Source organism: Bombus huntii, chromosome 7 (genome assembly GCF_024542735.1).
Source record: "Bombus huntii isolate Logan2020A chromosome 7, iyBomHunt1.1, whole genome shotgun sequence".
NCBI classification, from domain to species: domain Eukaryota; kingdom Metazoa; phylum Arthropoda; class Insecta; order Hymenoptera; family Apidae; genus Bombus; species Bombus huntii.
Genome location: NC_066244.1, coordinates 932,024 through 954,434, shown reverse-complemented (window position 1 = coordinate 954,434; position 22,411 = coordinate 932,024). Strand labels below are relative to the sequence as shown.

At 42.0% G+C, this 22,411-nt stretch overlaps 1 protein-coding gene across 1 annotated transcript; it reads left to right on the top strand.

The window, feature by feature from the left end:
- The first annotated feature begins 17,588 nt into the window (after positions 1–17,588).
- LOC126868071 (uncharacterized) lies at positions 17,589–18,074 on the top strand. Its single transcript, XM_050623243.1, has one exon. The coding sequence runs from the start codon at positions 17,589–17,591 to the stop codon at positions 18,072–18,074; it is 486 nt and encodes a 161-aa protein (XP_050479200.1).
- The last annotated feature ends 4,337 nt before the right edge of the window (positions 18,075–22,411 follow it).

Below are 22,411 nucleotides of genomic sequence, written 5' to 3'. Positions count from 1 at the left end.
TTTCTTAGACATTCCTTAAACAACTCCTGGCAACGTGCGTAGGAGTATTCCTTCCCTTTATTTCTATTATTACTCTTATTATTATAATATCTTCTATTTTGGGATTTTGAATTACTTTTGTTTTTGACATTTTTAATTTTAACATTCTCTAGCGCTCCATATAGAGATGTGTAAATAAATTCATTTTAATTATTTGTTAGGACCTCTTTATTTTCCTTGTATTTTGCCCAAATATCTGTTAACCGAGCGTTAACCTCCTTCAACGACCTCGGTTACTCTCTCTATTTCGTACTCTAGTTGGAGTCTCCACTGATGGGTAGGCTCCTCATTATATGTTTCCCCGCTAGTTACAGGCTAAACGCATGTCCACGCATTGCCTGAATTAACGGGATCGCACCCTCCCTCTGTCTCCTCGGCAAACTCTTGAGGACTTGTATTCTCACTAGCTATTTTTAATATCTTTCTCTTGTATTTTATTTGTTCAACTGTCCTGTTAGTGAGGACTTTGCTAATTTCAACATTTGGCAATTTTTCACTGTTATAAATTTTATCGAGCTCTCACAAGAGCCCGTTCTCCTTCTTTTTTCATTTCTCATGGCAGAGTGCGCATGCCATTCGTGGGTAGATAATCCCCTCTGAGTACAGAAGCTCATGGGGCAAAATTTGCATTTGTACGCTCCTTCTTTTCTTTGACTAGTGCCACTACACTTTGGAATGTGGCATTTTGCCCCATGGAGCTTCGGGAAACTCCTTTCACAATATTGACATCCCCACTGGATGCGAGCATCCGTGTGATGTCGGCCAAGGTGCCTGTCCAGGTTTGATAGGTCAGAACCTAACACTCGTAACCTCCTAACACTGCACAAGCAAGGGCTTAGTTCTCCAATAAACGCCAGTGAGTAAAAGTGCGCAAATACTTCTCTCCTATATACTTATGGCTAATAATAATTAATAATAACCCATCAACATGGGTAGATGTATGGGAGAGAAGACCCCTTCTCTATTCACTATTAGTAAAACAATTTATCGTACAGACTCAAAAGTAGATTTCTTCCTCGTCATAAAGCCGCCGATAGCGGGCTCTCTAGAACCGCCTGCGGGCCCGAATGCACTTTATCCGTAGCTCTGCGATCTCCAGGTCCACCAGTCTAACCCCTGGCACGGAGCGCGTCATTGACGCATCACATGCCGCTTTGATGTCTCGGCGAAGGTTCTCCGCCTCCTCGTACATGTTTGTCTTCTCTGTACGGGCGTCCCAGTTCTAGGCCGCGTCACTGGCTGCTGTCTGGAGCATCTCGTTGTCTCTATCCTTGAGGCGCCATCTTGGTGGCGGGCTGGAGAGTTCCATTCCCCTAATGCCGCAGGTCTGTCTTGCGGGTATTGTCTCCGGGCCGACCTCGATGAATATATACAGGTGGACTGCGAGAGTCTCAACCCCTTCGGCTACTCTCCAGCCTGAGACCCGCCGGAAGGCATTGGGGGTACCCCATGTAATATCGACGACGGAACATCTTCTCCATGCCACGCATGTGCTGGTCGAGCCTCTGTTAAGTAAGAGGAGCCCGAGGCCCGCAGCCCAGTCTGATAGCATCCGGCCCCGAGCATCTGTCCTTGTGTTCCCCATTGCGAGGAGTGAGCGTTAAAGTCTCCCAGGACGAGGACCTGACGTGAAAGGTATCGTCTCACGCAATCGCTAAACACGTCCAGGAACTCCTCAAACGCGACCAGGCCACTGTTCAGGGAAACATATATGCCCACCACTACCATCCCAGCCCACTCGATCGCGGCATACCCCTTGCCCTGCTCGAGCAGGATCTCTGCGGCGGATGTGCTCGGTGCTGACATCCACGTCATAGCGGCTAAGCCGTCCAGGTCTGTGACCCAGTTAGGGGTGTCTAGTATGTATGTATACCAGCTCGGCTACCATTGCCAGAAAAACCCTGCTCTCCCTTATCGCCTGGAAGAGCAGGTCCTATGGCCGTTTCTATCGCTCCAAGTTGGTGTGGTGGAGCCGCATGAATTTATTTACTTTACTAAGTCCATATCCATGGCTTCCCCCTAGCCATCTGCCCCACTCGTGATTCTTTCCTCTTCTTGCGGTAGATCTCTCGCGTTGTCGCCCTGTCTCCTGCCCGTAGCAGGCTCCCGAATCCGGCTCGTCCCTTTAGTTTTCGGCGGAACGCATGCCGCCTCTCCCATTCTGTGGGTGGCGCACCAAGCGACTCACAGAGCGGGCCCCCGGGCACGGTGGCAGAGCAGCTCTTGGCCTGGTAACCGATGCCTTCGCATCTGTACCATAGCTGCCCCCGGTCTACCGTAGATCTGCAGGTCACTCTCACGTGTCCCAGTTCTAAGCATCTGTAGCTTCGATTAGTTTCTTCGGGGAGACTTCGACCCTCTTCCCGCTTGACTTAATTTCCCCGCTGTTACTGTCGGGCATCTTATCCAGGCTGACCCAACCTCTGGAAGTCTTCATGTCTCCTACTCAAACTTCCAGTGCCTTGCATCCTCCGGCCCTCTCCAGAGTGTCCCGAAGTTCTTCTTTGCCGACCGAGATGTCGATCTTAGTTACCCTCAGCTCCACCGTTGGGGCCGCAACTTTCACCCAGGTCAGATCCAGGACCTGTGTCAACCATGCTGTAAGCGCGGGTGCCTTCTTCCTCTCTTTGTCTACGGGAACTTCTAGAATGATAATCTCAGTCATCGCCATTTTGATTTTAACTCGTTCAATGCCGAATTCGGCTTTCTGTCTAGCCGTCGCTAGCACTTCAGCTTATGATGTTTTCCTCCCCTCGTTCAGCGTTAGGGTCACCGCAGATGACCGCGGAGGGAGTGGGAGCACCATCTTCCTGGTCTCCTGCACCGGCCCTCCTGTTGGAGTTCGTTGTGAGGTCCTATTTTTTTTAATAGCGAGGAGGGGAAAACGCTTTTACGCATACCCAAAGACCCGCGTCTCCGGGTTATGCAGGACTCGGCAGATGACATCGCCATACCCACTAAAAACCCCTCCTCATTTTCCCTCTGCTACGGTACTCGAGGCACCAACCGGGTACAGTCATTCGACATTACTTCAGGTTGGCCTCTACACCACGTACCCGATCCTTTATCCTCTCTCCTCGACTCCGGTCATTCTTCTCCTCCTTCCTTCCCGTCTTCTCCTGACCTCCACCGCCCTTTCCTTAGAAAGCCAGCATTTCATCGCCTTTGTACAAAAGTCATGAAACCTGTTCCACAACCGCTCCTCTGCTGCTATCTTCTCAACGACTCGGTTCTCCAATTGAAAATCTTCACCGATCTCGATCTTCAACTCCGTTCTCTCCTCCGTCCATCTAAGGCACCAAAATAGCACATGCTCGGCGTCATCCATCACCGCACCACAATCCCAACAGCTGGTGTGAGACTCTTTGCCGATCTTATGACGGTAACAGTTAAAGATACCGTGACCAGTAAGGATCTGCATCGTATGGTAGTTGATCTTCCTCTTTCTTTTCTAGAAGATCAGCGGATCTTCTACCAGTCTCGTAGTTCAATTGTGGGGGTTGTGGAACGCCCACTCCAATCTCCACCTGTCCTCTGCCTCCGTCTCCAAATCCTTCATTTCTTCTTGCCCAACATGTGTCATTTCTTCAGGGCTCTCGTTGATCCGCCTCTTCACTCCATACTGCTTCCACCGCAACCATGCCTTGATGTAAATTGTCATGCTACCGGTAAGCACACACAGAGCCCCATGTGACACCGTACGGTAGGCGGTAGACGTACAGATCAACGCTGCCCTTTGCACGCTTCTCATGATCGACCTATTTGTTTCTCTTCCCAGAGAGGAGGCCCATATCGGTGCGCCATTTAGTACCACAGACTTCCAGACCCCATAATACAGTCTCCTGACTAAATCGTTGGCCCCACCGATGTTTGAGAGTAGGCTCCGTATGGCGCCCAAGAACCGTTTCGCTTAATCACAAACTGCTTTGAGATGGGAGGAGAATCTCCTAGCACTATCCAATACTACCCCTCGGTACTTCACAACACGGCTAGTGGAAATCTCCCCCCCCCCCTATCCCCCACGTCAACATTAAAAATCTTCGGAATCCTCTTCCTTGTTAAGAGGATAACCTCCGTCTTCTCCCGGTCCAGCGCCTCCAACACCCTGTCTTACACTAGATTCCACAGTAACGGTCCTAAGACCGACCCCTGCGGGACCCCTGCGGGACCCCTGCGTAGACGTTCCTCCTTACGACATCGTCTCGATAGTGTACCAATATTCTCCTTTCAGCCAGATAGTCCGCTAACAACTCCTGTAACCGTCCCGGTAGCCGTCTCCTTCGGATCTCCTCCATTATCCTCTCCCTCCTTAGAGCGTTGAAGGTGTTCTTCACATCAAGGGCGACCAGAACACACACCAGGCCCTTCCTTCTACACTCTTCAGCAACTGCGACGATCCTATCCAGGGCTTCAAGAGTCCCCCTCTTTCTCCTGAAGCCATACTGATCCCTATGGAATGGATCGTGACCATGCTTCTCTCTATGAGCATTGTCAGCGGCTGTATTTCGCATTAAAGTCACCGGCAACCATAATCGCCGGTGCTCCTTTCCTCCCTTCCTTTATGACCCCTTCCAGTTCCTTCAAATAATCGTTGAACTGGTTCCTGCCCGTATTGGGGGAACAATACCCACTGACCCAAAGCACATCACCAACCCTGACCCCTACAATCCCTACATTTCTTATCAGCGCCTCGCTCGTCGCATGTTTTCCATTAAATAGGGTGACCCATACCGATGCATCCCCACCCTCGTCATTAAATAAATAAGGCAACTGCCCATAGGGCTCGGAGATGACCACTATGTCCACCCTGCTTTCACATACGCACTGCATCATCAGGTCTTGTGCAAGCCTGCACCTGTTCAGGTATATTTGTAAGACACTAATTGGGCACCCGTCTATTCCTACCACCTAAGCGCACCATAGGGCACGCCAACGAACCCGTTACATGCCTTGCATTTATACCACCGTGTTTCAGACACATGGCGCGTCTCGGTTCTCTATCGCAATCTTTCATACTATGCTCAGCGCTGCCGCACCTCCTACACAACTTTCTGCCAGGACATGCAACAGTACACCTTGCCGCCACGTGCCCCAACATGTGGCACCTGTAACAGCGCCGAACATTAGCTAACTGCCTAACGGAGGCTATCGTTAGCCCAGTTCTCAATCTCCTTTCTCTCTCGTCACTAGGAACTCCACTCACCGGGAGGACAACTACCGCCTCTTGCGTGTCCCATGGTGCCGCCTTTATAGATTTAATTTCCACCTTCCCACTCTCCTCGATTCCCTAGTGTGGCCTGATTTCTTCCACCAGCTCTTCCCTGCTGGTGAGGGGGTCGATGTTTCTTGTTTGTAGAGTCGCCCTGTTCACCAGAGCGGCCACCTCCATACTATCACTCAAGGCGGCTCTCAATTTAGCCGCCGCCTCGCTGACCACCACCGTCCTGTCGAATTCAATCAGGATATGGCCCGCTCTCGTCCTACGGACCGCCGTGTCCCCCTCCAATGAACTCCTCACCGCCATTATCCTCTTATACACCTGAAGCCATTTACAACCATCCTCCACCTTAATTAGTATGGTTTCCTTCCTCCTCCGGTTTCTTGGTACGCCTCTCTCTTCAGTACCAACTCGCCGGTTGCTTGCCGGGCGCACCATCGGTGTAGCTTGCTCTAAGCGAGCTGTCCTCTCCCTCCTCCTTTTTCTACCCTCACCCAATCTTCGGAGTCCTCGCTGTAGTCACCCTTTATCACTCCATTCTCCCTCCCACACGCCTCAGCATATGTGCCCTCTCCTCTTCGGGGTCTCTTATACTCCTCAGCTCTGATACCTTCAGCCGGCGATAATACCTTTCTTTTTGAATATCCGCCCTTGGCTATCGTCACTTCCCTCTCCAACTCTGCCCTGTCTGCCCTTTTCACAACCTCGGCAGGCTCTCTCCTTCTCCTTCTTCTTCTCTCCTTGTGTTCCCCACACTGCTCCAAGGTAGATAGGATACCTTTCATCATGTTGCCTATCGCCCTTATCCCTTCATCCTTCTCTTTGTCCAACTTACAACAGCCTCTTCAACACCATGTTGAACATTTTAACCATCCCTACCATGGCTTGTGTGAGCCCCTTCAACTCAGCCCTGGAGATCAGAATGATCCTCGTCGTCAGCATCGCTAATCTGCGTATCGTCTCGCGCACTATCCTCGGCTTCGCTAGCCATAGCCGATCTCGTGGATTTCGCGCTGACGTTCCTCTCGACCACCCTCCTGGTCAACATTCTAGCGTAGGCCAGCCCTTTCCCTGCTACGGGCGTACTGTGGTCGCTCCCTCTAGTTCCAAAGCACTCCTCCGATTCCTCAATCACTCCAACTTCCGTCCTTTCACTAATCAGGGCTCCTCTGAAGCCTCTTACTCGGCTTAAAGGGGCAGAAATCCTCACTTTCCTCCCCCATCCTTCCTCGGAATAACCGAGATTATCACATTCTCATTCGGTTTCACGTCAGACATCATCCTCGGCTTCTCTCCTCCCGCTGTCGTCTTCTTTAGTTTGCCCTTCTCCTTTTTCTTTTCCTTTTCCCCAGTAGCTATTACCGCACAAGGGGGTGCCTGGTGTTCCACCCCCCCGCCGTTCTTCCAGTAACATGATGACCGTCGGGTCGAGCTTGGTAAGCCACTCGTGTTCCCGACGGGGCCTGGGGGTTCCGAAACCACCTGCGCCGTACGTTTTTTTACCTTAGACCGTCTGTCCATATTGTATGTAATAAGCAAGTCCATAAACATCGCCAGGTCGTCAACAAATAAGCCAAACAATGATTATATTTTCAGTAATTGTGCTATCTAATTTTCCCCTGTCAAACGCTTGCATACTGCTAAAGACCCGATGATGCGCGCCAAGAACGCCACAATATAGATAAATAACAACAATATATAATAAATAATGAACAATAAGTAATAAATACCATAAATCAATAAATAAATAATAAATAATAAATAATAAGTAATAAATAAATAAAAATAAATAAATAAATAAATAATTTAAATAATAAATAATAAATAAATAAAACGAATAAAACAATTACTAGTTAATCAATATAAAGTTATAAATAAAGAAGTAAAATAAACTAAAAGAATAAATAAAATAACAAAATATTATAATATTATAGTGGTGCTTATATCCAACCGTTACATACTCCAACCTACTAATCACCACGTAACTCCTACAGCCCCCTCATTATTCGGCACCCCATTAGTTATTTATTTATTCCAAAGAACCTTGTTCGGCTCGTGTCACAATAAATAAATGGCCAAATAAATATTATAAGTATAAGAACCCTGGCCGGCCCGACTTTATTCCTTAAAAATAGGGACTTACATCGAGTCGACTCACACGACATGCTCACGTTATTGTTTATTTATTTGCAGTTATCCACTATCCCGTATGTATATAAGCGACTAATTACCGTGACGCGTGGATCTGCCATTATAGTCGATGGGGTCTTGTCTAGATGTTTATTTGACTTTATCCGAGGTCGCTAATAACGGATAAATTCAAATTAACGATTACTAACCGTACTTTTTGTTTCTTGCACACTTCCTATTACATCCTCCACTTACTTATTCTTGTTCAGTGAGGATATTATCACCCCATTACGCACAAACGTCTTGTTGCTCACCTACTCAATCATCATACATGCCAACTCTATTTCCATTTCCACACACTCACTCTCCCCCGCATCACCCAACACTATTTCACTCCCATGCATTCTCCTGCCACCTCAGTCCACTCATACCTCTCATTTCATTTCACTACTTCCTTACAATTATTATTACACTACACTTCCCGCCTCATTGACCCATTACACCCTATAACAATCACACCCATCTCAAACGCTCCTACGTCCTCGTACATATACTCGGCTAGCGGGAGCAACCCGTCAACACATCCGCTCTCCATCGCGTCCTAAACCGAAGACTTCGTTGTGAGGTCCTAGGCGCCTTGGCAGCAACTGGTCTCTTCGCATCTTTCTTTCTCTTGTGTTCGACTTTAAGGGCGATTGGTGGCATTGCCCGCAACCGTGGTTGCCTTTCTCTGCCTTGTTTTCAGACTATGACGCCATTCCTGTAGGCGTTCTTCCAGTATCCTCATTAGTGAAGGCCCGAGCTCTTTGAATTTCCTCTCGAAACAGGGGAACGACTATTTCGTTTAGGATAACAGAGGTGGTTTAATGAATGTAACACTGTATTAACAGGTTAACATAGAACAATATATTTTACAATAATCTGATGAAGATGTTACAGAAATTGGACTCGACTTTGATCTCTAGATAAATTCGTTTGCTATTGGTCTGATATGTTCGGTGTGTCACGTTTGACTCGTCAGAAGGAATTGCCCGCCCTTCGATTATTTTGGTCTTTTCTGGAAGGCGACCCCCACTACGTTCGGATTGCGCCACATTCTTTTACGTGAGGTAAAATAACGGCCACGAGTCGACGTTTCTGGAGGTTGGCTTGCTTAGTGAACCATGCGCTTGCCACTACAATGTTTGTTTGCCGGGTAGCCGCGACGATCCGTCTGCGACGTTGTAGGACCGCGAGCGACGGTTAGAAAACACAGCCTGTGGCAAGCCTCGTGGCGTAACAGTAGGAGAGGGCAAGGAATGGCTTCAGGTGTATAAAGATCTCATGGTGGCGAAGGATGTTCTTAAGGAAAGCTCGGGCATTCGTAGAACAAGAGCTGGGGACATCTTGATAGAAATGAGGGCTGGCAGCGAGGTGAAAGTAGCTGCCAATAAGATAAACGAACTTATTGGCGACAAGGTGCGAGCGACGCCTTTACAAGACAAGGTACATGAGCGAGTACCGTGCATTCTCCTAACGGACACACCCGGCCTTTCCTGATTGCTCTTTCCGCAAGACCTCGATCTCCTTCTCTAGTACCTCCACCCGCATCTTCGCCATCCTGGCAGCTCCAGTGCCGTAGGCGGGCCCTGTTAGAGTTATTAATCTGGAGCAATGAATCTAAACAGAATTTAAAGAGCTACGTGAGGCAAGCTATAGAAAAACATGGATTTAACAGAATTAAACAGAATTCGCTATTAAAGCAACAAGTGCAAGAAATATCAGCCATGCTACAACTTATCAGCAGCGCACTAATGCAAAAATAAATCAATGGATATATTAAAGATAAGAGCATGGGACGCTAATGGGCTACAAAAGAGAATACATGAAATAAAAACATTTTGTATAATACATTATACAACAAATAGAGTTACATAAAAATATCACACTATACTGTATGCTCATCAGGAAGAGCACATGGAGGTTCAGCAATAATAATTAAGAATAACATTAAACACTACCTCCATAGCCAAATTAATCAGGGTCACGTATAAGTTACAACCGTCTCAGTACAAACAAATACAAATTCTTTCCAAATTTGAACATTGTACGCATCATTAAAATATAAAATAACACTAGAATACTGGAAGTACACTCTCAGAGTAATATTAGGAGTAACCTTAAGGTCAGCTGACGAGCTAACTCACTTATCAACAGAACTCAATAAAACACTGGATGTGCTTGACTTTGCAGTCACAAATGATACAGATCTAAACAAACTAAGAATATCAGGAAACCTAAGACTCGTCTCTGATCATACTCCAATAATAATTGAATATAACGCAAACGAGTCTTTTGCAGTAAGTCAACATCACTCTGCAATAAAACAATTATTTAGGCAATGTACTAGTAATAACAAGACACCAGATGAAGTTGAGTAAGCATTTAACAGAACTCACACAAGTAGTGGAAGCAACCACGAATTGCAAATCAACAACCAGACAAAACAAATTAATACCGAATGAAATTCTGGAAAAAATTAAATGTGAGAAGGAAGCAAAAGCGATTTGGCAGAAACACGAAATATCAGCAAATAAAAAGGTCCTGAGCGAAATAACAAAAACGTCAAAAAGGCTATAAAGGATACAATGATATGGAATTCTCGAAATATCTAGACTCACTTTCACCCCACGAGGACACCAATTACTCACTGTGGGAAACTACGAAACGGGCTTTCGAGAAGAACTCAAATAACGAGAAAAGCCCAATAAAACTGATTCCAGCAATTAAAAACCCGAATGCGATATGGGCAAGGGAGACCGAAGCATGTAGACCATTTGTACAAAACATTATTTTCATGCGAAAACAACAAACATATCGAATGAAAGCAGCCAAACAAACACGGATAATGCTGTTGCAGCTGATGGTAGCTATTCTGTATCATACCAACCACAAATTTTTTTAATTTTTGTAGATATTGTTAGACCTTTTTAATTTTCACTTTTTTAAACTCTTTTATTTTTGATTCGTTTTATTTCTTTTTTAATGTCCATGCGAATATAGCAATTATTGTTGAGCGAGTTGTATTGTGTGTATTGTGTGCAGTGCATGTTATTGCGTGTGTAATGCACTTACTGCGTATTGTGTATATTGTGGTCGTAGTGTACATCATCATCTTTTCGTAGTCTATTGTACAATGTCATACTTTTGACACACTTGCCGATATGCACTTGCGTTACGTGAAAAATCTCCGAATAGAATAGGATACAAAGAACAAGTATATTACGTAGAATCAACCAAAATTTATTAGATGCAAGTACATTAAAATCTGTGAAGTCCGACTATTCAACAAGATGATTCAGACTTTGGGTATAGAACATCGCAGCGTGTTTAGCTAAAACATGGATTATGCTGCAGAAGAAGATACCAACAACCATATGGATAGCATTGAAGAAAGAAAAGCTACACCCGTACAGTTTTCGAAAAGTTCAAGAATTGAGTGCGGAAGATTTCCCGAGAAGAGAGAATTTTACAGATGGATGTCTCGCAAAATTTAGTGGAACTGTAATTTTCCTGCGAAAATATTATTTACGGACAAGGGCTCATTCAGTAAATATGGAACGGCGGATATGCAGAATGAACATTTCTCGGCAAGTGAAAATCCAGACGTGTTAAGAATCAAATCCGCAAACGTAATTTCTAGCAAATACTCGAATAGGAATTTTAAGTGATAGAATCGTTGGCCCAGTTATTTTATTTTCCAAACTTTTGGAAAAATTTATAACAAAGGAACATAATTTCCCGAGACAGCTATGGAAAGCTGTCTTCTTTTGTCGCTAACTGATTATACCAACCTGTCTTCTGCCTTTAAAACCGATAATTTGAAATCACTTTTCTTGTACTATCGTGATACCTGTCACGTCAACGTTAAAAATCTTATATGGTCGAAATTTATGCTTGTCTACAAGGTCATGAAACGGATGAAAAAATTTTACCAACATTGACCTTGTTAAGTTCCATGGCTCGTGCGACTGAAGCGGATTTTGCTGCACGAAGGGATAATTCAAAATACTGTTTCATAAAATTAGTTAACCAAACTTCTGCTAAGGAAAGCATCGAAGAAAACTGGAAACTCATGTTTTGTTTCTAATATAACAGCGAAACAGTTTGACGCTGCGAAAACAAACCTGCCCTCAGGTGACCATTAACAATATAACAATTCCTAACAAGGATTCAGTCAGATACCTGGGCATGACTCTCGACAGGAGACTAACATGGAAACAACACAACATAGACCAATCGAAGCAACTCAAGGCTAAACTCAAAAAATTCTACTGGTTCGTTGGTCGACGTTCTAACCTAAGCACGCAGAACAAAATTACACTCTATCGGATTATACGGAATCCAACTATGGGGAACAGCAAGTAATTTCAACATTGAAATAGTTTAACGCTTCCAGTCGAAAACTCTAAGGTCCCTAATAGATGCATCCTGGTATGTTACCAACGAAGCAATACATCACCACCTCAAGATACCCACGGTCAGAGAAGAAATAACAAAATGTGGTAATAGATATATCATAATAGTCAACAACCACTGCACCACGCCAGAGAAACTTACTCAAAATTCTCAATGCGAGAATTGATTGTAAAGTACTTGTAAATAAAAAGAAATTATCAAATAAGAAGGGACGTAAAAGTAGGAGACAGGTTGAAAGGCCCGTTGAGGTTAACGTCTCTACACAAACTTCCCCTCCAATAGTCTAGATTGGAAAAAGAAACGGGGACGTGAGAAACAAGTTTGAACAGCGTAACAAAAGGAAAACTGTGTCGCCGCTTGAGGACACGAAGGCCGATGGGATAAAAAGGGCGAAGAGAGGCGATCCTTCGTATGTGCAAGAGGGGCGAAGTTGACCCCAGGGATAGAGAAACCTACGACTCTGGAGGCGAGTGGATTGTTCAAATAGGTAGAAAAGAAAAAAGACGGGTGAGAGAGAGGAGGAACAAAGAGGAAAGGAGGCCACCGGTTAACGAAGGCTGGAGGGAAAGGTTACCTAGAATTCGAAATAGGCCCTCTTGGTGAAAGTCCGGGAGGGTAAGGAATGTCTCCAGACCTATAAGGAGCCTATGGTAACGAAGGAGGTGCTGTGCGAGAGCACGGGCATTAAACGGACGAGGATATCCTCGTGAAACTGGAAGCGGGGGCATCAAAGGGGGTGACGTTGCCCTCAAGATAAAGAAAGTAACAGCGGACAGAGTTTTGTTTCCCCCCTCCAGTTGTGCTCTCCTGAACCCTGAGTCCGAGCTCTCATCTCCTTTTTGATACCTTCCACGTGTTTAGCTGATGAATGCATTGAAACCGGAAGGACGAACGAGCGAGGCGCGTGGGACATCGCCTCGTAAGAATAACTAGGAACAACTCGTAACGTATTGTGATCCAGACCTTGTAATATCGTGCGTGAGATTGAGATTTTCATCTACGATAAGACTTTAATACGGAAAGAAGCGTCTGCTGATACGACAGGAATATTAAGCCGTAACAAATAAACTCTTATACATTTTTTCTTTTCTTGTTTAACCATAAAGCAGTAACATTGTACGTACATCACGTAATAAATCATTGAGACCTGCTTTTCCAAAATTGTAACATTGAATATAATTTATATTATATTCGATAACGAGATATTCTCACAAAACCGTCGGATGCCGGCATATTTATAATACTTCCGTTCTAAATTTACAAAGAATAATTTCATTGAAATTAACAGCTACTTGGCAAATTCCAAACGATCCATCGATATATCGTGAATAGAGAATTATCTGTGAAACATCTTTGACCCAGACGTAACACGGCGAACAAGTATTACATACATTGTTCCTGAAAACGATAACTGTAAACCTACCTGTGATAACTGTAAACCTGTAAACCTAATGGTGATTTTGTCTGCTTACGAGTAGTCCATTTTCATTCTGGTACGTTCAGAGTCTAAAAAATTCCCAATTTCTATTCTATCAGATTTCGTTTGTTAATGGAGGAATTTTACAGTTTTTATTATATTTTTTACGATTAATTTTATAACTATGATTTTATCTGACATATTAATTCTTATTGTGTTAAACGAATAAACGTTATGAAATTAATTATACGGAGAAAATTTTATAGTAATATTACGTCGAATGAAACAGGTCCATTCGCGATTTTAAAACTTTATACCTATTAAAATTCATCATTCCCTGCACTCTCTGCATTTTGTTCGCCAAATAAACCAAATTATTCGTAAAATATAAAGTTTCACGTTATTTCGTAATCGACATTCAAACTTCTTGAAACTCAACCCTCTAAAACAGTTTTTTTTTCATAAAACGAGCAAATATTGCCTCGGTTCATCGATTTAATTTTCAGTTGCACCTCCGTATTTTCCTTTCTGTCGAAAACGAGTGTATTACCAGCCGCGCGTCTACATTTCGACGACCAAGTTTTTCGAACGTACTGCAGAAGTCAAAGAAAAATGTCAAAGAAAAAGGAAAAGTAATACCGAGAAGTTTCTCACGTTCCTCTGGCTTTCGAGATCAAAAATGTTAATCGTGCGACCTGTATTCGATTTTATTGGAGATCGTGCACTCCATTAATTGTCCCTTTCGTCGAATCAGCAAAAGGAAATCTAACAAAGGATACGTTAATTACTGATTACAATTTTTTTCAGTTTTGTATCGAGAGAAAAGAGCACAATGCAGAGGACTGTATTTTATGGATGAGGTCAGGCCACGGATGTATCGATACCAGGGATTGCAGCTGTCAAGTGATTAATTGTCGGTGTATTAGTTACCGCTAGTACGTAACGGCGTCGATTAATTTCCGGTTCGACGCGCCTCTTCGATTGACGCCACACCGAAAAACAAGCTTTGGTATATTGATATTGGCGTCCCTTGAAACAATAATTATCGAAGCTACGCAAATAATCGCCTGATATTTGGAACATTTATTAAACGACCACGCTTCTGCGATTTTTCAACGGGAAATTTCAAGATACAAAGTTATTTTATGCCGATAGTAATTTTCGAATATTGTTCGAACGAGCGTAATTAAATATTTTATCTCGATTACGTTTTACTCGTTTTAAAAAGGCAATACAAAAATTAAATGCGAATCCTAACAATAGGAAGACTAAAAATTTGATAAGTGAAAAATCCTTGAATTTTAAAATATCCAAAATAATTATTTTGCTTCGTGTTTTTGGATTAGTGAGTTCTTAATGAGGATTATTAACTTTCGAAACTCAAATATTTTCCTTTCCATTGTATGCAAACAATGAAAAGTATGAAGAAAGTTGCTTTTAATACACTTCTTTTCGTTCATTTCACCAGCAAAATTGAATAAGTCGAAAGATGTTTCTATTCTAGCAAAAAAATTTGCAAACGGAAGAGTAACTATTATAAATTGTATTGAATATTACTCTCGAATAATGTCCCAGAAATATCCCAATTTTTATTCGCTTCTTGTTCCTCGAAAACTCTTAAATTTACGATATCGTTCTTCGCTGTTGGAAATATAAACTCCGACAGTTCTAAAAATTGTTCTTTCTTCGAAAGTAGTACAATCAAGCAGATGCAATAAAATTATATAGTTGAATTAAAAAACTAGCATGTTTCGTCTCGATCATATTATAAACTCCGTTAATCGACAAATCTTAACAGCGTGACAATTTCTGGAGAATCACCTTCTAAAGTGTCTCGTTTATCTCAGACAGCTCTGAAGAGAGAGATCTTTGAAAGATCGAAAAGAACCGCGCGATTTTCCGGATTTTGTTCCGAGTCAGAATAGGTTATGTTTGAATTCGAGGAAACGCTGTTGTTTTCGATAAATAATGTCCTTGGTAGCTTGCGTAATTTATTTAAATTGAGATTTCACTTCACACTTTCACAGTACAAAGTACAAAAATTAAGTCGGTAATTATTTCTCTGTTACTTTATTTCGTCGAGCGCTAACGACGTTATAGGAATTAGCCAGACAGCATAAATTAAGATTTCTTTAAATTCTCATCCTTTCGATAAAAATTATTAAAAAGTGAAAGTTAAATTTTAGTTTAAGTAGCGTCTGAATTAAAAAACGACAATATTTGCCAATATTAATATCTGAAAAATAAATCAGATGGAACAAAAAATTAGTGGTACTTTCATTCGAATTTTATTCGAATAATATTAAGCTAGAATTATCGATGGAATTTATTTGCACGTCCATCTCGTTGGAATGATTTATTTACGCGATGTATCGTCCCGGTAGAATGTTAAGAATAAGCACTGTACTTTACAATAATTCACACGTTAACGTGCTGCACGTTACGTGGAATCTCCTTTCGGGAACACAAAAGAAGTTTGACACGAGCTCTAAAGTGTAATCGCCTTTTGCGAACGAAAGAACGGCGCGGCGTCGACGTTGAAGCGGTAAATTATCAAAAAGAGTAAAATAAGGTCAAAACGTAAAGTTTCCTGGGAAGAGCTGGGAAAAAACGACGAATTAAAAGAATTAAGGAGCAAAAAATATCTAAAGAGCCCTGGCTAATAGTACTTAACGATATATCTCCTTAGAAATATTAATTTAACGTCTTAGAAAATTACTCACAGTAATCAACAGCAATTTAACAAGAGACTTGATTAATTGTTTGACATTTAACACTTTTTGCAGGTTCTAAATGAAATAATTAATAGTTAACTTTTAGATAATTACATTTTATTATAGTATATGTACCATAGCTGAATGTTCTTACAACATCCATTAAAAACGAACAATCGTCTTCAATTGCATAGGAAATTGCATATACATGAATTGCATGATAAAACTTACAAATAAATTTTCGGTTATCCAAAAAGAAAACAAATTTCTCGCTCATCAAAGTGCAACTAAATCTATTCAAGACTAATTATAATTACTTTCAGACGTTGCGCTCGTGTCAATATCTCCGGGTCTGAAACAGAATTTCTCTGCTACGTATCTGTTCCGTCATATAATTCACAAATCGCTAACTGCACTGTATTTATCTCTAATTGAATCTGTGTTGCATTTACATTAGCGATTGAGTTGCGAGAATTTCAAAGCTTACTCTTTGGCAACATTCGCGCCACTATAATCGTTACTTCAATCTTGCCCTTTGACCCCAAATTTCACGTGGCTAAATGCGATCTTTGCCACAATTATTTCTAAGCATAGATACGTTCTACTATCTTTAATGAAACTAATTGCAACATTCTTACTTTTAGATATTTTTTCTACGAACATATACTTTACATGTGCAGAAATATATCTTAACATACCGAATTTTACCGAAAAGTTAATTATCAATATCAATATCCTTTCTCGTTTTGATATGTCTCAGTTCCCTTATTTTTTCTTAACTTCATCTTGTGTCTTTATACTCACTGACTCTTCGATCGAGAAACACTCACTACGATTTCTTCTTAGACTAAACATTTATTGTCTATGGCAAAGCTCGGCATAACAAACGTTTTGACTGCATTAAATGTTACAAGAAATCGTTATGAAACCTGTACTCTAAACTCTAAACGAATCACCAGTCTGCAACAGAAACTCTGAGATACGTATCGCACCATTTTAGTTAACAACCGAAGATTAACGATTTGTTCTACCCAGAAGCATCCGGCTGGCCACAGTGAATAGTCTCAGGCATTTGTCCTTTCGCCGAATCTAAAAATAACATAAAAGGAGATGCACGAGTACAAGCTATTCCATCCAAGTTTGATCTGCAGCGGCACATGAGTCAGAGGACAATTCAAATCATGTTGTTGTTTTGCCTCGGAGTATCAAGATCGTTAGGACACACGTAATATAAGAATAAATAGACTCCGGGTAAAACAATGCCGCCGTTACGTGCAACCATCGAACAAAGACGGATTCGAATTTTTCGGCTCTCCCCCAACCAGTATAAATAAACGGACACGATCGCCAGCGAAGCGATAATTATACGAGTTATACGAATTATACCAGTTATCGATTAATATCTACGAGTTATCTGCGAACGATTATACACTGTCTTTGAGAATGCGTTTGTACCAGCGACTTTGGACATTATCTATATTTATTTATAATTTATCTAATTCATTTCAAATATATTTGACAGGTTGCAACAGTAAGTTCTCGTTGCCGTTTCATCAATCCTCTACAATTCCGCCACAAATTGGTGACATCCGACGTGATTTGGAACGAAGAAATGGCAACCGCTAACGAAGATAGCAAAGTCACAGCTAGTGTAGCAATCACTATGTCTCCTCTGCTACCTTCAAACATCACCGTGTGGTTCGCCTTATTAGAGACGCAACTTAGCACGGCGGACATCTCGTCGGACAAGATAAGATTCGCGACTCTTGGAAAATGTCTCGACGGTCGACTTCTACAACAAATTGAGGGCGTCATGACGGATCCTACAACCACGGGACGGTACGCGGAGTTAAAAGGCGAACTTATTCGTATTCTAACGGATACGGACAGTGCAAGGTTGAAGAAGTTGGTGGAAAGCGAAGAGATGGGGGATAGGAAGTCATCTGAATTTTATCACCACCTGAGAAAACTTGCCAACCCCTCCACGCCGGACGATTTCATCCTCACAGTGTGGAGGAATCGACTATCCGTTCGCATCAGGCGTATCCTGACCGCAGTAGATGACACGAACCGAAGAGGACGAAAATCTCATTTTTAGTGGACACTGGTGCCGACACATGCGTGTATCCGCGTAACAAGATACGCGGATCCGCGAACAAGAGCGACTATGAATTGTTTGCGGCCAACGGAACGGGGATTGCGACGGTTAGGTTGGGGTTAGGATGGCACCATCACCGTGTCCCTCAACCTATCACTACGTAGATCTTTCAAGTGCCGTTTTGTCGTTGCCGATGTGCAAACGCCCATTATCGGTTTCGTCTTCCTGAGTCATTATGAGTTGCTCGTAGACCCACGAAACAAACGGCTCCTTAATACGATTACATGACTGTCGACAAAGGGATTCGCCGCCACCACCGACGTAGCGTCAATCAAGACCATCGACGGAGAATCATCGTATCCCAATCTACTGTCGGAATTCCCTGATTTGACGAAACCGCCCGTTTTCCGGAGAAGTTATCTACGACACGGTGTGCAACACCATATCAGGGCAACGTGGGGACACCCCCCCCCCCCCGTCACGCCAAACTACACCGCCTCGTCCCCGATCGACTCAATCTGGCCGGCTCAATTCGCCGCGAAGGCGAAATTCGAAGTCATGATAGAGCAAGGCGCGATGCAGCTGTCGCGTAAAATTAAGGTAAAAATAAGGAACTTATTAATTTCCGAAAAGGAGATTAAGTTCTTTTTATTTTTTTACTCAATTTATACAATTTTTTCGGTTCGCGATGATACACTTTCGATACTTGGATTAGTTAAGAATTTTTTTATTAGACTGACTGGATGATTTTGAAGGGAGCATTTATATTCTTCCATTCGTTGGAGTGGGAGAAGGTTTTGTTTATACTTAGTGTAAAATTCGGAGAACGGCTGGAGTGATCGAATGCCACTCAGGCGGCTGAGAACGGGTGCTGACCGGACGGTCACACGCGATAAGGCGTTCGGAATTTCGGTTTGTTATATACAGTTGCTCGAATTTCGTCTGTGACATTCCCCCCTTCTTAGATTGAACTTGATCCCTCAAGTTTTCTTCAGAAGACTTTTGTGAAATCGGACTTGACGTGGCTTGAAAATTACAGCTGATTCCTCCTCTTCATCTGAGTGGTATGTGTTGGTTGGAATATAGATGTTGGGTGTTGAGCCCAGGGTGAGTGGTACTGGTGGGGCTGTCGCATTGTGGCTGTTGATTACAGTTTCATTTCGGCAGCAAAATAAATTGATACATAATTTGTTCGGTATACATTTCCTGATGCATTTGAATACCCCTATTTTGTTTAATCCATATATACCTAGTATGCCTAATGCTATGTACCCTAATATCTGGAGCGTGGTTAGTCCCCAATACTGTATATTTTTAATTCTGTGTTCGAAATTAAGAGTTTCTATCTCGTCGCCTATTTTATCGATCGTTGTTTTATAGCCTTGTAAATTATCTATTATTTTCGGTGCTCGCTCGAGTTTATCTAATAGATGAGTGAAACTATCGTTTGTTTTGAGCGCTAGGGTTTTTGTTTTGATTTCGTATATGACTTCGTTTTTTGTTTCGCCTATACGCATGTGTTCGTCTTTGTACAATATATCGCAAGAAGTGTTAGCTCTTATGATGGAAGGCTTGTCAAGTTTTTATAAGGTATGTTTCGTTTGGCAAATTGTGTCTATTTCTATCGGATTTGCTGGTATCGCAATGTAACAGTTGCTAGTTTTGAGCGGTATAAAGCTAATGTCTTCAATCTTAAGTACAGTTATTTGACAATGTTCAATGTGTGGTTTGAAATTTATTATTTCGCTGCGACAATCGGTTCTTGAATTTCTGTCATGGATTGGTAGTGTTTGTTTGCATATAGTGGTTCCGGCTCGATTCTTACAAAGTTTGTTGAAATACTCGATATCAGCGTTTATAAATGAAAGACCTGAAGTTAAATATATCTGATGTTCGACTACTGGAGCCAAAAATACTCCATTTCTTTTACTCGGGATAGGATATACTTGTAATATGTTCCATTCTGTGTTAGAGACTAAAGGTACTATGATCTTGAAAAATATTTTGTCATCTATTGTGAAGATTTTAAGATCACTGATGTCGAGTATGAATTGAAAATGTTCGGTTTTGGCAGAAATCGCGGTGTTGTACATCTGGCTACCTATTGTCTTGGCGTAATTTTCTATGAATTCATTGGGGTCAAGTATTTGTGGACTAATTATTCCTTGTTTGCCTAATATCATGACGTTAAGTATTTCATCTAATTGGAAGTGTAAAGTTTGCATCGCGGTGTCGACTTTCATGATTATCTTAAGCATAGATCTATCGATATTTGTCTGCTGTTGTAATTTTAATATATCATTATATGATCTCTCTAAGTGGTTTAGGTTTTCTGAGTTTACAATTTTTCTAATAAGTGATGTTTGATTAGCTATTATGGTCTTGATTTTATTATTATCATCGAATAGTTTGTCCATATTTTTGTTTATGAGCGTAAGATCATCATCGTCGAGAGTCCCGAACAGACTTTTCGATACGGAACCTATGATGTTAAGCAAACCTCGTGTGCTCCGGGTATGTGTTAACGCTTTCAAGTGCTTTGCGAGTTGTTTTAGGTTATTGATGCGATTTTGTAATCCGCCTAACTCTTCGACGTATTGTTTGCTGATTGCACGTGAGTCTATTGTTAATTTATATGATTCTATTGCGCTTATCTGTTCGTATATGTCGCTAGTGTCTAATCCTACTATTACATTGGCAGTGTCGCTGTATAAATATCCTTTTCCTATGTTTTCTACGAATACAGAGTTTCCTTCTAATGGTGTAATATTTATTTGCGCGGATACTATTCCGGCAAAGAGGAGCGTCGACCTGGAAAGTAAGGTTTTAAACGATTACCGTGTATCTTTTTGTCTTGAATCAGATAGTATGGAGTACATACTTTATCAATCGTGTACGGTCCTAACCATTCCACATCAAGTTTATGCCTTTTATGATCGTTATGTATTAAAACAGAGTCTCCTTCTTTGAAAACTGATTGAGGTTTTATAATTTTACGTTTTTGATCGCGCTGATATCGCTGTTTACTTTTGATCAATGTTTCGCGAGCGTGTCGGAGTCTAGAGTCCCATTCCTTTTTGCGGAACGTGACTTCGTCTGCGTATGTGCGTTGGGGATTCTTGGATATTGTGGAGGGAAGATTGGCTTGGTGTCCGAATGTGAGTTCGAATGGCGTGTAACCAGTAGAGTCGTGTATCATTGTGTTATATGCAAGGCATACAAAGTTAAGTTGATCGTCCCATTCTTCATCCGAATTTCGCTGTATCGATTTTAACATGTCTGTTATTACTGCGTGTGTCCGTTCTAACGATCCGTTACTTTGTGGGTGGAAGGATGTCGTTTTGATATGTTTGATTTTGAACGCGTCTTCGTACTGTTGCATTAAACTAGATATAAAATTCTGTCCGCGGTCAGTTAATATCTTTTTTGGAGCGGAAAAGATGTAAATGTAATGATTCAAGAGTGCGTTCCAAATTGTTTCCGTTTGCTGAGTTTTTAGTGGTACGAGTATTAAGTATTTTGTCAATTCGTCATGTATGGATAGAATGTACTGATTGCCTTTTTTCGTCTTTTTCAGTGGGCCTAATAAGTCCATAGCAATTTTATCGTTTGGTTCGAGGGGTGTGTCGGTGATACAAGGTTCTTCGCGCGGTCTGATACGTGTAGTTTTAGATGTTTGGCAGGTGTCGCATGATTCTATGTGTTGTTGTATACGTTTCATCAAATCTGGTACTCTGTGCCGTTCACGAATGCGGTCGTATGTCTTTTGTATACCGGGGTGTCCTACTAAATCGTGATTTTCTTTCAATAATTCGTCTATTTCTTCGTCGCTATATGTTTGAATTGGTTCCCATGCAAAATTTAATTCTTTTACGGTGTCGTTCAGGAATAGTAAAATTTGTTTGATCGCGTTCTTTTCGGTCTCTGTGAAACTGTCGTCGCCTATACCTATCTTTTCGTTTATATGAATAATTTCGTTTAATTTAGTTAACCATTCGATTCTGTCGTAATTTCCTAGCTCTGTTTTGGATAATTGATAGAAAGATTTACGGTTCGGAGTCATTTTGAGAATTTTGGGTAACGCGTCGGTAGATTTTTCCCAATCGTGATATTTTTTATCGAGTTCTATGTTTAAATTTTCGCGTCGTCTGGTCAGAACATGTATTCTAGATAGTGCGTCGGCTGCAGTATTATCTTTTCCTTTCGTGTATTCTATGTCGTATTCGTATTCTTCTAGTTTTAATCGCCATCTCATCAAGCGTGATGAGGGGTCTTTGCAATTCTGTAACCATTTTAGTGCTTGGTGATCGGTTCGGATGAGGAATTTCCGTCCTAAC